General features: G+C 48.3%; 1 protein-coding gene across 1 annotated transcript; it reads left to right on the top strand.

Annotated features, from left to right (window-relative positions):
* Window positions 1–6,903: 6,903 nt before the first annotated feature.
* LOC128728645 (Fanconi anemia group D2 protein) lies at window positions 6,904–11,495 on the top strand. The gene is made up of 3 exons (XM_053822280.1): window positions 6,904–8,488; window positions 8,557–9,575; window positions 9,639–11,495. The coding sequence occupies exons 1-3, from the start codon at window positions 6,904–6,906 to the stop codon at window positions 11,493–11,495; spliced, it is 4,461 nt and encodes a 1,486-aa protein (XP_053678255.1).
* The last annotated feature ends 526 nt before the right edge of the window (window positions 11,496–12,021 follow it).

The following is a 12,021-nucleotide window of genomic DNA, read 5'->3' as shown; positions in this document are numbered from 1 at the left end:
TCGCACTCGCTCCCTATATCGCTTTCTCGTTTTGTCTTTAACTCTCACTCTCTTTCTTGCATGGAAAAGCGCATCCTTTTTAGCGGTCGATAACGATCGAAAGTTCCAAGTGCCATAGACACCGGTTAAGAACGTGAATGAAAGACACTTAATAATAGATGAACAATTTAAATTATTCATATGGTAGTCTTAAAAGTGTGCCCAGCTGTTGTGGATGTTCTAATCACAAAAATCTAGTATAAAATCGTCCAAAATCACGTGCATACACGTGTTTTTTGTTGTCGCACACTTTCATCTCACCAACTTTCTCTCCTGGTGGCGGATTTCGGTACCATAAAGGCGCGTTTCGATTGGGTTTCTTTTCTCCCACGGCTGCTCCAACACCAGTGCGTTCAATATTTACGATAATCTGGCGATAAATCTGGCTTGAGACGCCGCGAAGGTCAACCAACGGGCGCAAACATATCCTTTTTGTCCGTGCCGCAAGAAACGGCTTGCTTTGATGCGTGCCCGCTCCAAAATCGAATGATGAATGAGTGTTCTGTGTGCGGTTCCAAGAAGCCGGGATTTTGCGGACACAATTTCCTTTTTTTTAATCCAACCGTGTACTATCACTCGTAGAAATCGAGGATGTATAAGGGGCGTGGTGGTGGAGAAGAGTTCAGAAAAGGAAACCGAAAATAATAACACCGGCTAACCCGGGGGCTAGAGAAGGTGCGTGAAAATCCTTCGAGGTGCCGCATACTAGGAAGCAATAGAATCGTATCCTTTTGCCACTCCGTTCCGGCAATAAATTGAACGAGCGGGAAGGATGAGAGGAGCAGTAGTTTATCCACAAGCTAAATTAAATATTATAGCACTTCGGGTGTTTCAAAGAAAATCGAACTAATCTATTACAAAGCCGGTTAGACAGATGGTGTAAAAAATTGGGACACATTCGGTGTCTGACGTTTTCTTTTAACTTCAATCCAATTTACCTAGTCGTGGTACAACTGTAGTGAATTTTTACTCAAAATTGAAGGTTGATTAAATTCGTTTTTTACAAAAAACGTTCAATAGTTACTAGTCAATCAAGCGACACCTGAATGATAATTATGCATGTATAAAACAAACCGCAAGGGGCAACATAAGCCAAGGAGAACCTGCAGAATGCATCGTGAAAATAAATCTCTGGTTGCCTCTTTCGATCACCTAACTGAAACCGTCTTTGCTAGGTCTCCTCCCAAAGCGCCTTCCCAACCACTGGTTGCACGACTCCGTACGGTATTTGCAACCCAAAGCAGCGCGACCTGCACTCATAACAATCGGCCCCCAAAGGCTATTTTTAGGACGCACAACAAAATTCGCAACGAAACTCAGTTCCTTGCCAAAAAAGCGATTTACATTTACACAGCATCCGATCGGAACGCGTAGATGAATTTTTCTTCTTTCAATGGGAGGAATGTGATGCCCTTTTTATATCCTTTAAACATTAAGGATGATTAGGGAAGCATAAAAAATTTCAAAAAAGCTCATGAGCTAGAAATAAATCTTAATAAATAATAGCAGTAAAACCACTAATAGCAGTAATATCTATCGGCAATTTTATACAACATTAATTTTATAAAAATGACGGTCTTTTTTGCGAATTTAACAACTTTGTCTGATTTGACAGACGCCCAAATTCCTGCTGCTTTTCATTGAAGTCAAAATATGAAAAGTTTTCATCAATTCCTAGTAGTGATCGAGAACAGATCGTTTGAACCTGCTCTTGTGACCTTTTTTAACAGCAAAAAACCAGAAACTCAATTGGTACTCGAAGAAAATTTAGCAACCATATTTCACAGGTTCAACCAAACTTTAAACTCCCCCCCCCCCCCCCCCCACCCCACCAACAATGTGAATTGTGAGGCAGCAACTCAAAAATGAAGCCATTTTCTACTTCACAAAATGTTGCAAAGGAACTTGCGTTGATTGCTGCAAACAAACACACATACACACTTTGCCAAGTTTGCTGGCATGCCTAAAAGCACGTTCCGTATGACGCGGAGATGGGGGTGGGTGGGTGGGTATATCATTTTCACCGATAATTTTCCACCATTTCCCAACGCAGAAGATGATATCATCTCATCCGGCTGCCGGTGGTCTCTCGTACGACCTTTGCTTGGACGAGAAAATGGACGATTTGCAATTCTTTCCTTTCGTGTTTTCGTTCACCCCCACCTCAGTCCCCACCTGTAGTCACGGGATGCTCGGGTAGTTTGTAACCGAGCATATGCAGAAAACGGCGCAGAGAATCGACTCTTTGGGCAGAGGAGCAAAAAATGAACACGACCGGGAAATTCTCCGCGCACGAATTGGAAGCGAGTTCTGGTTCCGTCGAAATTGAATGGTGGCCAGGACTTATTCTTTTTTTTACTTTCATACGCACATCCCAAAACCATGCGTGACGGCGGTGGCCTGGCTGAGAAGCCAATCCGGTGAGGAGGGGTTTTTAGGCGTGGAGCGAGCGCAGGCAGCAGTCAGGGTTAGTCAAGAATCTAATCAGATTTTAAAAATAACCACCAAGCAGGCAAAAATACAGACGACACGCTGCGTTTAGTCGGAGGACTGTGTGTGTGTATGTGTGTGCGTTTTCTTCACAACACAAACGCACGCGTAACACTCGCGCGTCCAAGTAGGCTGTGAGATTCTATTTCGTTGCCGGTTTTGTCGACATGAAGACCGGGAAAACACTGCGAAGGAACAAAAAGGGGAAGGAAACGCGCGGGTAGCGTATAGCGTGTGTGTGTGTATGTGCATTAGCGCAGGCAAACGGCACTCTGGCAGCGTACAATGAGGTAATAATAGGTTATTGGGAAAGTTTTCGGACCTACTTTTGAGCAGGTTCGGGAAAAAGGAAGAAGTTAAGGGAAAGCCAAAAAAAAGCCGAAGGAAATCACTCCCTTCTCTCTGCTCATTTTCCACGCAACGCCTTATTGGAAACTGCACATAGAGGGTCGACCATTATTCATCGGATCATTACCGGTCGAATGGAATGACACCGAGAAAAACGCCGTTGGGAAAGTCGTGGGAAATTCGTTTGGCTAACTAGTGGTAGGAAGAAAGCAAAAAAAACGCACGCACTTGTCAATAACTGCTAGCTTAACTAATTATTGGAAACTTTGGCCAATAAACGAATGGGAAGCCGGGGTGATGACAATAAGTTACTGTTCAATGCTAACCTTCAAGTCGTCAAGTTAACCTATCACATATAGGTACCGCGAACTTTAGAGCTCCACGAAGCATTTATACAACCAAAGAATTCTACCCAATAAAGCCAATAAAGGCGTCGCGATAAATGCTTTTCCTGAGCGAGATATTGCAGTGACTCAAAAGTAACTAAGCTGGTTTCTATCAAACAGAAATCGTATCCCTGAACCCATAGAAAATATATTGCAAAATTAGGAGTTCAAATAATTCACTGCAGATGTAATTCAACGGTAATTAAGACCTATGTCTCGCCTCGATGATTTTTGATGGTGAAGGAATCTCTCTAACTGCAAGGACTCGTTAAACAAAATCATAAGTACTAGTGGGGCCTTCTTGCAGTTAGTTTCATGGTATAAAAAAAATACAAATGTTAAACAAGTTACTTGGCCTTTAAAAAGCAGTCAACCAATAGTCTATAGGGCTGGGGTGTTATTCATCGCACAGAGAGCTTCCAGCTAACATTAACACGAAACGTGCGAAACTAATTACCAAGTGCCGGTAACCAGAAGCCGGTTTTACTAAGCTTCTCTTGCGATGAGTTCATCATTTACCCTTACATTTTGCATCTCTCGACCCAAGGCTCCAGTATCGATCACTAATGACGCCCTGGAAATGCTTCCGATCGTCACTATGAGCACCGGAAAAGTGCACCCTAGAACTGACGCATTGCAACATCGTTGACTTAATTAAAATATATATATATTCTGCTACCCAAACGGACACCGAGTTCTCCGTTAAGGAATGGAAGACAGAAACGCGAATCCGATTAGTTATTTATAGCCAACCGGCAACATGTGGCTCCGAAAAACGGTCGGATCGGTTCCCTCCTGGCGAGGGACCTAGTCGGGTATTGTAAAAACAAACATATTTGCTCACAATTTTCACAAAGCGCCAGTATAAATATGCGCCCTAAATGGCGCAGGAGGCACCCAGCCAGGGATTTGATTGCGAAGATGCTAAAAATATCACCAATCAGTCATTTTTTCTCGTGAAAAACCTAGCTCACGCCTAGACAGTGAAGTGGTTCAAAGGAAAATCGCTCGGAACGTTTTTTGGATTCGGTTTGCAACCGCGAAACCCGGTGCACACAACGAACGGAACTGGAGTGCGCGAGCTTCAGGCGGATTGCAATTGCAGTTCCCTTTTCAAAATGCCACCAAGAGGGCTATCGTTTCAGGACGAGGAAAATAACACACGTCCCAGAGTAGGGCGGTTCCAAAAGATTGTTTGCCGGTTGTCCTCCACCCTAGCCGTCTGCCGCACGAACGAACGAAGTGGAAAACCACCCGGGCAAGGGCAGACTGAAAAATTAAGAAACAACCTCCACCCCCGAAAACAGAAAGACCCCCAACAAAAATGAATAAAAACCAGCTCCTCTCCGTTCCATTTTCGGTGTGGAACCACAGAACCCACCTATATGCCAGGGGCCGCGAACAGGCGCGTGAGGGGAAATGCATTCTTTTCCCGAAAAAAAAAACCACCCGCTGTCGTTCGAGGGCGGACGCTTTAACGAACGCACGCTGCAGGCGAGGTGGAATGCAGCTGGTGAGGGACGGAGAACGTGTGAAGAAGGGTGGTGGTGTCTCTGCGTGCCGAGAGCCCTCTTTATGTTCCGCTTCGTGTTCCTGCCGTGTCGCTGGTGTGTTGGTGGATGCAAATCGCGCGAGGAAAAAGCGCACCATGTGAGAGAGCATGCGGGCCACCAACACCACGCCGGGCATCGCGATGAGGTAGACAACCGACGGCCATGCCATGCTCCGTGGTGTGTGCTTGGGGATTCGGAATAGAGCTTATTTGGCGTGCGTTCTTCCAAACGTACAGCATCCGAACGGGCGCCAACGTTTATCGAATTAATCATGCGATCACCGTCAACGCTCCATTAAAGGGGGGGCCACACGTCTTTAGGTGTATTTCATGTTCTCTAAATACCCGTTCGAAGAGAGTAAATCATTCGGAACGTAACTTATTTAACTGCAATATCTATTAGAACATTCAGCTGTAGGGGATCCAGGGGCAAAACGCACAGGACATTTAAAAGCGGCAGATTGGTTTCGAAACGTTCTTAAATCAGGCAAGCAGCCTAATGCAAACGGAGATTGTTTTTCCAGAAGTGTGTTACATTCCACAGATGGAGCGTGGAGGTATGAAAAATAGATTATCCATTCACACTTGAATATGAAACGCTCCGTGCAACGAGACATCATGGCGATGCGTAATGCACCAGGCGTAAAAAATCGCTGTTTGTTTATTTCACTTTGACGTTAGCCTTACCCGAAATGACCATCCGCCGGTTGCCATCGCGAGCTAGGTGTGCATGTTAACCCTGCATCCCCTATATGTTATTTCTTTTTTCCTTCTAGCACTCTCCCTCACCTACAGGATTCCCGTCACCGTTCACAATGCACGCTCTCTTGGCATGCCGGCCGCTGCAACGCCGATATGAAGTGGGTATTTATTTACTCGGTCTGCACCACACACCACACGGCGGCTTCTAAATAGGGAACAATTTTTACTCCGAACAATGCATAAAACTCAGAAACGGAATGCAGAATTTTGGTTCCAGTGAAGCCAAAACGATTGACACAATGACGACGACGACAACGACGGCGGTGAGACAGAAGAAAACTGACGATGATGGAAGAACTGTTTGGCCAGCGCCACAACCAAACCGATGCAAGCGAGCACCTCACACTTATACACGATCAGAAAAAATTGCTTCACTGACACCGTGCGCGAGCGAGCGAACGAACACCGAAACCAGCAGCCAGCACGCTTAAAGTAAGCAGTTTTCCCGACTTTTCCCACACGGAAGCGGTACATCGATCGATGCTACGGATTTTACTCCTTAGTTTAGATTTCTGCGTTTGTTTCAAACACGTTCTTGTGGGTTTTCTATTCACTCACGCCTCTTTCTTTTACCACGACGACGCGCTACGTTGATACCAATGAAAGCAGACTAACAAGGTCGGTTCATCACGCTTGTACAGTCGCCATATTCAATTTAAATTTGACAATAGGCAGGATAGCACTGAACTCACATCCGATAGCATTGGTGTCAACAACTGGGTGATATTATTTGGTTAAAGAATGCGCGTATCTACACCGATTGTACTATTGGAGGGAATAAACTAGTTGCCACACAATCTATGCATATATCTTATAAATGCACTTACATTTCACCTCTTGAAGGGTATACAATTTCTGTCTTATTTCAAGAATTGTGTTGTCAAAGCCATCTAGTCGGCGAATCCCACTTTGGCTGGTACATAATGACAACACGAACCAAAACTGCAGTATTGCCACTCCATAAACGAACTGCTCGAACATGCACTTGAGGCTCGTGTTGATGTTTACCATTTGCAGTAACACAAAGAACTGGTCCTGTAGGCTGGATAAAACCATCCAAAGTACTCCAGTATAGCAAGAACTCGTATATGATTCATTTTTAAACAATTTCCCTACTTTTTATGCGATATTTCTTCGTGATTTTACACAGCAAAAAGAACTCCTTCTACCTTCGGTGCAGAATTGGACTCCACTGCTCATAAACACATCTGCTAGATTTAGCGCAATTTTCATGTTGTCAAACATTTCAAACCCACAACAAGTTTTGAATATCCTGATGTGCAAACCGTTTGCTAGTTTCATGAACAATCTTGTGTCCAGAACACCATGAACGAAGTATACTCTCAAGCAAAAAGACGACGCCAAGGGCTTATTGGAAACGGACGCGGGAGAAATGAAAACGAGGACGATGATATATACGGTAGCCAGTTCTCTGTACCGTCATCACAGGCTCCCAGCCAGCGGCGGTATCTATCTCAACGCAGCAACTTGCAGCAATCGCAGGTGGTCAAATCGGGTCGGCGACCACCGACAAACTACTACGAAAGTGTGCTCTTCATGGCCGGGCTGAGCTTAGACCAACCAGGTGGCGTAGTGGTGCTCAAAAGCGAACCAATCGTGTTCATGCACAGGCTGAAGAATGTCCTTCGCACGAACGCGGACTATCCGTCGAACGTGGACCGGTTTGTTTCAGGCATCGAGGCGACAATGAAGGATCGCACCAGCTTCATGAAGCTGCTAGAGTGCTGCCAGGTTATCCCGTCGGCGGAAATCGATCTCCCCGAACCGGTACGCAAACCCGTTCAAGAGAGCCTGATGAAGATGTTTCTGCTTGTAGATTTCCTGCAGCTAAAGTTGATAGAATTGCTGTTTTCTTATTTGATGCGGGAGCTTAGTGCGGCATCCATCATGGAAGAAGGCGGCGGGGCCGAGGATTCTATTGTAGGTTTCGTACTGTCACAGCTGAAATTCATCGATCATGTTCAAAACGGCGAGCTGGTATTCGAGAAGGTGTTCGAATTGTTGGGCAAAGCAAACCGCAACTCGGTCGTATTCGATGAGATCATCTTCAGTCTGGAGGACGTGATTGATGTATCAAAGCACGACGACGCGCTCGCTCGATTGATGAAGCTAAGACCACTCCCGAAAGATCTCCTCACGCCCACCACGATCGAGGTGTGCACTGGTATGTGCCTGAGTGTGCAGACTCTCGAAGCAATTCGCCGGAAAGTGGTCCAATACGTGGCCGACGGTTGTCCGCTCCGATACTACCCGTCGCTCGTGAAAATGCTGCTCAAATTCAACCGCACTGAACCGCCAGAAAACATCGCCAGTATCGTGCGAGAAGTTCGCCATTTGTTCGACACAACCGCGAATCCAAACGCTTGGGACATTCCCACGTCGGCAGATTGCGTGGAGCAAATGCTGCGTACGATCTACCAGGCGATCTCCGCTTCCGCGATGCTTTTCGACGCTTGGATAACAGCCATTCGCCAGCTACCAACGGCTGAAGATCATCTACCGATAGACCTACTGTTGCTGACAGTAGCCACTACGATTAACGAAGTGAAAGCACCTCGCATACGCAAAATGACGATCAAGAAGATTGAGCAGCAATTCTTTACGGACGCACACACAGACCAGCTGGTGAGTGGATGCTTCCGGCGGGTGCTTCAGACACATCTCGACGGGTTTCTGCAGCTGATCGAAAGCTGCACACGCGAAAAGCACGAACACGTGTGCGAGTTCGGAGTGGCCGCTATGAGTGCACTATTCACGCTTGATCAAGCAATTGCAGCTTCCGACAATCGAGTGGTGTTGAGCAAAATTGTTGGCTTCATTTGCGAGATGGCGTCAGCGAACGTGGCCAGTCGGAATGATTTCCTCATCGGGCGATGTATCGGAGCTTTGCGTAAGTACACCACAAGGATATTAGTTGGTTTTGTGATTTTAATCCATCCTACCTGATCACTCTTGCAGGTAAACTGCACGAATCGCACCCGAAAGAAATCGAACGGAGTGCGGAACTGCTGCTCAGGATCCTTGATATCGCACCCGATTTGTCTCTGCGTCAGTACCGTCCACTGATCGGGGTGATTTATGCGGCCGCGATTCCTCCGCACGCCAACGACGACGCTGAGTTGATTGCCATTCGGGACAACCTGGAGATCATCGTCAAGAAGCAGCTGATGTGCGACAACAGAGACACAAAACTGAAGGGCATCATTGGGCTGGTGCAGATGGTCTATCACATGTCGCTAGGATCAAATACTGACGAAACGCCGGAACTTAGCTCGAGTTTTGACTCTGAACGTACGATCGGCACCATTTCCGAGATCCCGAGCGCTACAAGCCGCACGTTGGCTAACCTCATCAGCACTCTGTTCCTGTCCACTAACCAGTCGCCGGATTTGCTGGCGATCTGTTACGACGAGCTGGCAAGCATGTTGTGCCAACCTCGGCCAAAATCGGCTCCCGGGTGGGAGAAAATCTTCATCATTTGGTTGTGCGATACGGTCACGATGGATTTCCAGGGCACGTTTCTGGTGGAAGACGGCACACCGCTACCTTCGCGAGATGCCACCGGTCCGGCTGGTATCACACTCGCTCTCCAGCTGTGCATAAACGATGCCGATGAACAGACGACCAGCTCGGATGCGGCAACAATCGCGGTGAATGTCGGTGGCGGGGTGCTAATGCACGCCGGGAGTCGACATTCGCAAATCGGTTATATTGCCCCGATCTTCCGGTTGATGCGCATGCTACACTCCATCCGGTACGGAGGTTCGCTTGAGACGATTAATGCACTGCTTGGGTGTAGTGTCGTCGTGCCGGAGTTTTACGGTTCCACGGAGGAGGAAGAACGCCGATTTTCCGTCGACGTGTACGATGAAACCGCTTGCACTTTGCTGCTGGACGTTTACTTCTGTGTTGGGAATTGGTTCCGCGAGTGCATCGGTGCGTTTGTCGGACAGGAAGACGAACCAAGCCGACGAAAGGTGAGATTCGAGGAAGCCAGTTCTATTGGGGTTCAGTTATTAATTCGCTTTTTTCCTCCACAGGTTCTACTGCGACTTCATGAGCTTGTTAAGCTTGAGCATCGGCTCAGTCGTATGTTGGAGCGCATGGTTTCGGACAGCGAGTATGTTCCGGCGCCAGTCGCTGATTTTATGGACCCACCAAACATCACCGCCAAGAAGCTTAGGTTGACCGAATCGAACCGACCAGGTCGTCCGAAGGCAGGAGCCCACGACAAGACGGTCAATTTGGACGCTCCGCTTAGCACACAAACGGTTGCCGCAACCATCCCAGCGACGGTTGGGCAGTTTAACGAGCAGAGTCTACTCTTGCGTTGTGCTTTTGCCCTTCGTCGGATGGACCCGGACTTGGTGCGGTTATTCGCGGTACCCATGGTGCCCTCGCGGGTACTCGAATCACCGGAGCTATACGATAAATCTCTCGCGCTTCCCGAGTACCGGTTCCTGTTGGAAAACGTAACCATCGCACTGGAACAACCCGAACCGGAAGGACGCTTCCACCGGCATATGGTGGACCGCTGGCCGGAGTTTGTTGAGCGGATAGCCGAGTTGCAGCGGCGCTTGCAGGACGGCATCAATCGGATGCAACCTGCCTCGATTCAAGAGCTTTTGCCACTTAAATCCTGCTACCTGTGGAGCGTTAGGCTCGCAACCGCTCTCCTGTCGTGGAAGCGATTCCGCGAACAACGTGGGCGGCCGGATCTCATCCGGGTGCAGCAGCTATTGGTAGCAAAACTCACCGAAGGCGCATCGACGGACGAACATGACCTGCACGTAACTGAGCTGGGAAAGGTCCTTCTGAAGCAGCTGATCGTGCGTGAATCGTGCTTCGGTGATCTGTCGATTGCCGCGCAATTTTATCGGCTTGCTCGTGCGATTGGGGAATCCGTTGGAGATCGTCGGACGGCCAACCAAGCCATTGCTCGGTTCACACGAAGCGTTCTCACCGCTCCGGACATGAAATCGGTGGACAACAAATCAAACCACCATTTCACGACGCTCTTGGACGGGCTAATCGATACGGTCGGTTTGAAAGCGCTCAAGCAGCTCATCGTGGAGATGCGACAGGATATGAGCATCGAGGAAAATGCACCGAAAAAAGCGGCCAAATCGAAACCCACGCAAGCAGCCTCTTCAAGCTGCAACGTTCGCACTTTCGCGTGCTTCAAGCGGGCTCACTACGCGCTGCTCTTCAAAGGACTCTGCAGGGCGTTTTTGCGCGTGCTGCAGGAAGAGATTCGCGTCCGAGCCGGTGCCGGTGGGGGACCCAACCGGCGGCTAGAGCTTTGGGAGACAGCATGCGAGGTAACCGGCAAGCTGACAGAAATCGTCCGCCAAACGCAGCATTCAGGAAGCTTTGGGATTTACCTACGCTTCGCACAAATTTTCATAAAGCTTTTCCTCCGGAACGGCTTGCCAGCGCTCGAGTCGATCCTGCGCAGTTCCGCCGAGCGAGCGTCGAACCTTCTGCTTACGTTGCAAACCACCACCCGGTACCTGCACAACGTTTGCTGCCAGGCGAAGGTGTCGAAAGGAATCGGCACGTCGGCTGGCGCCGTTGCACAAGTGCCGTTTGTGCGTGAATCCGTCGAAACGCTCGTGTACCGTGTGAAAGCCGCCCTCGTGGCGAACCGGTGCTCGGCCGTCTTCTGGATGGGTAACTTGAAGAACAAGGACATGCAGGGTGAACTGATCGCGTCCCAGCAGCCACAACCCGACTCGGATGACGATGAGGAGCTGTCGGAGAACAACGCTAACGGGATATTGCTGGAGCGATCTGACATCGCGGACGAACTAAGTGATGATGGCAACGAAAGAGAGGTTGCAGTCGCCGCTGTGGCCGTCGCTGAAGCAAAGTCCTCCCAGAGCAAGTGCTTCTGAGCACGTGTTCTAAAGTGATTTATCGCAACGCGGCAGTTGTGATATTTTCACTCTTCTATCACGTTATGTTTGTTTCTTTGAGTTCTCTTGTATTTGAACGGTTTCCCATTCCGCACAGTAGCGCCGTTTTTGCGCGGGATCTAATTCAAGTGAGCGCGCTTCCAACAAAACCACCCTCATAGAGTCTGACAATTAACGCTTCTAAAAACAACGTATTATCTATCCTATAAAAAAGACACGTTCGAAATACACATTTGCGTTCACTCTGCTGCTACCTAACAATCTCATCCGAAACACATGGCTGCCTTAAGGCTGCTGGGTCTCAGTTTGTTTGCTTTTGCTCGCGGAGTTACAAAAAAAACGCCGTTGTTGCTTTTCCTACCCGCTAATAATTCTCTAATATCGCGATCATCGAATACTACAGCACTAGACCGACCTACGCTAAAGTGCGGGCCGTTCGGAAGAACGACCACCGGCGGGACACGCAAGGACAGAACAGGATGCTTGGCTCGCTGCGTGACGAGCA

This window comes from Anopheles nili, chromosome 2, assembly GCF_943737925.1.
Source record: "Anopheles nili chromosome 2, idAnoNiliSN_F5_01, whole genome shotgun sequence".
Lineage (NCBI taxonomy): Eukaryota > Metazoa > Arthropoda > Insecta > Diptera > Culicidae > Anopheles > Anopheles nili.
This window is presented reverse-complemented; position numbering and strand designations above follow the sequence as displayed.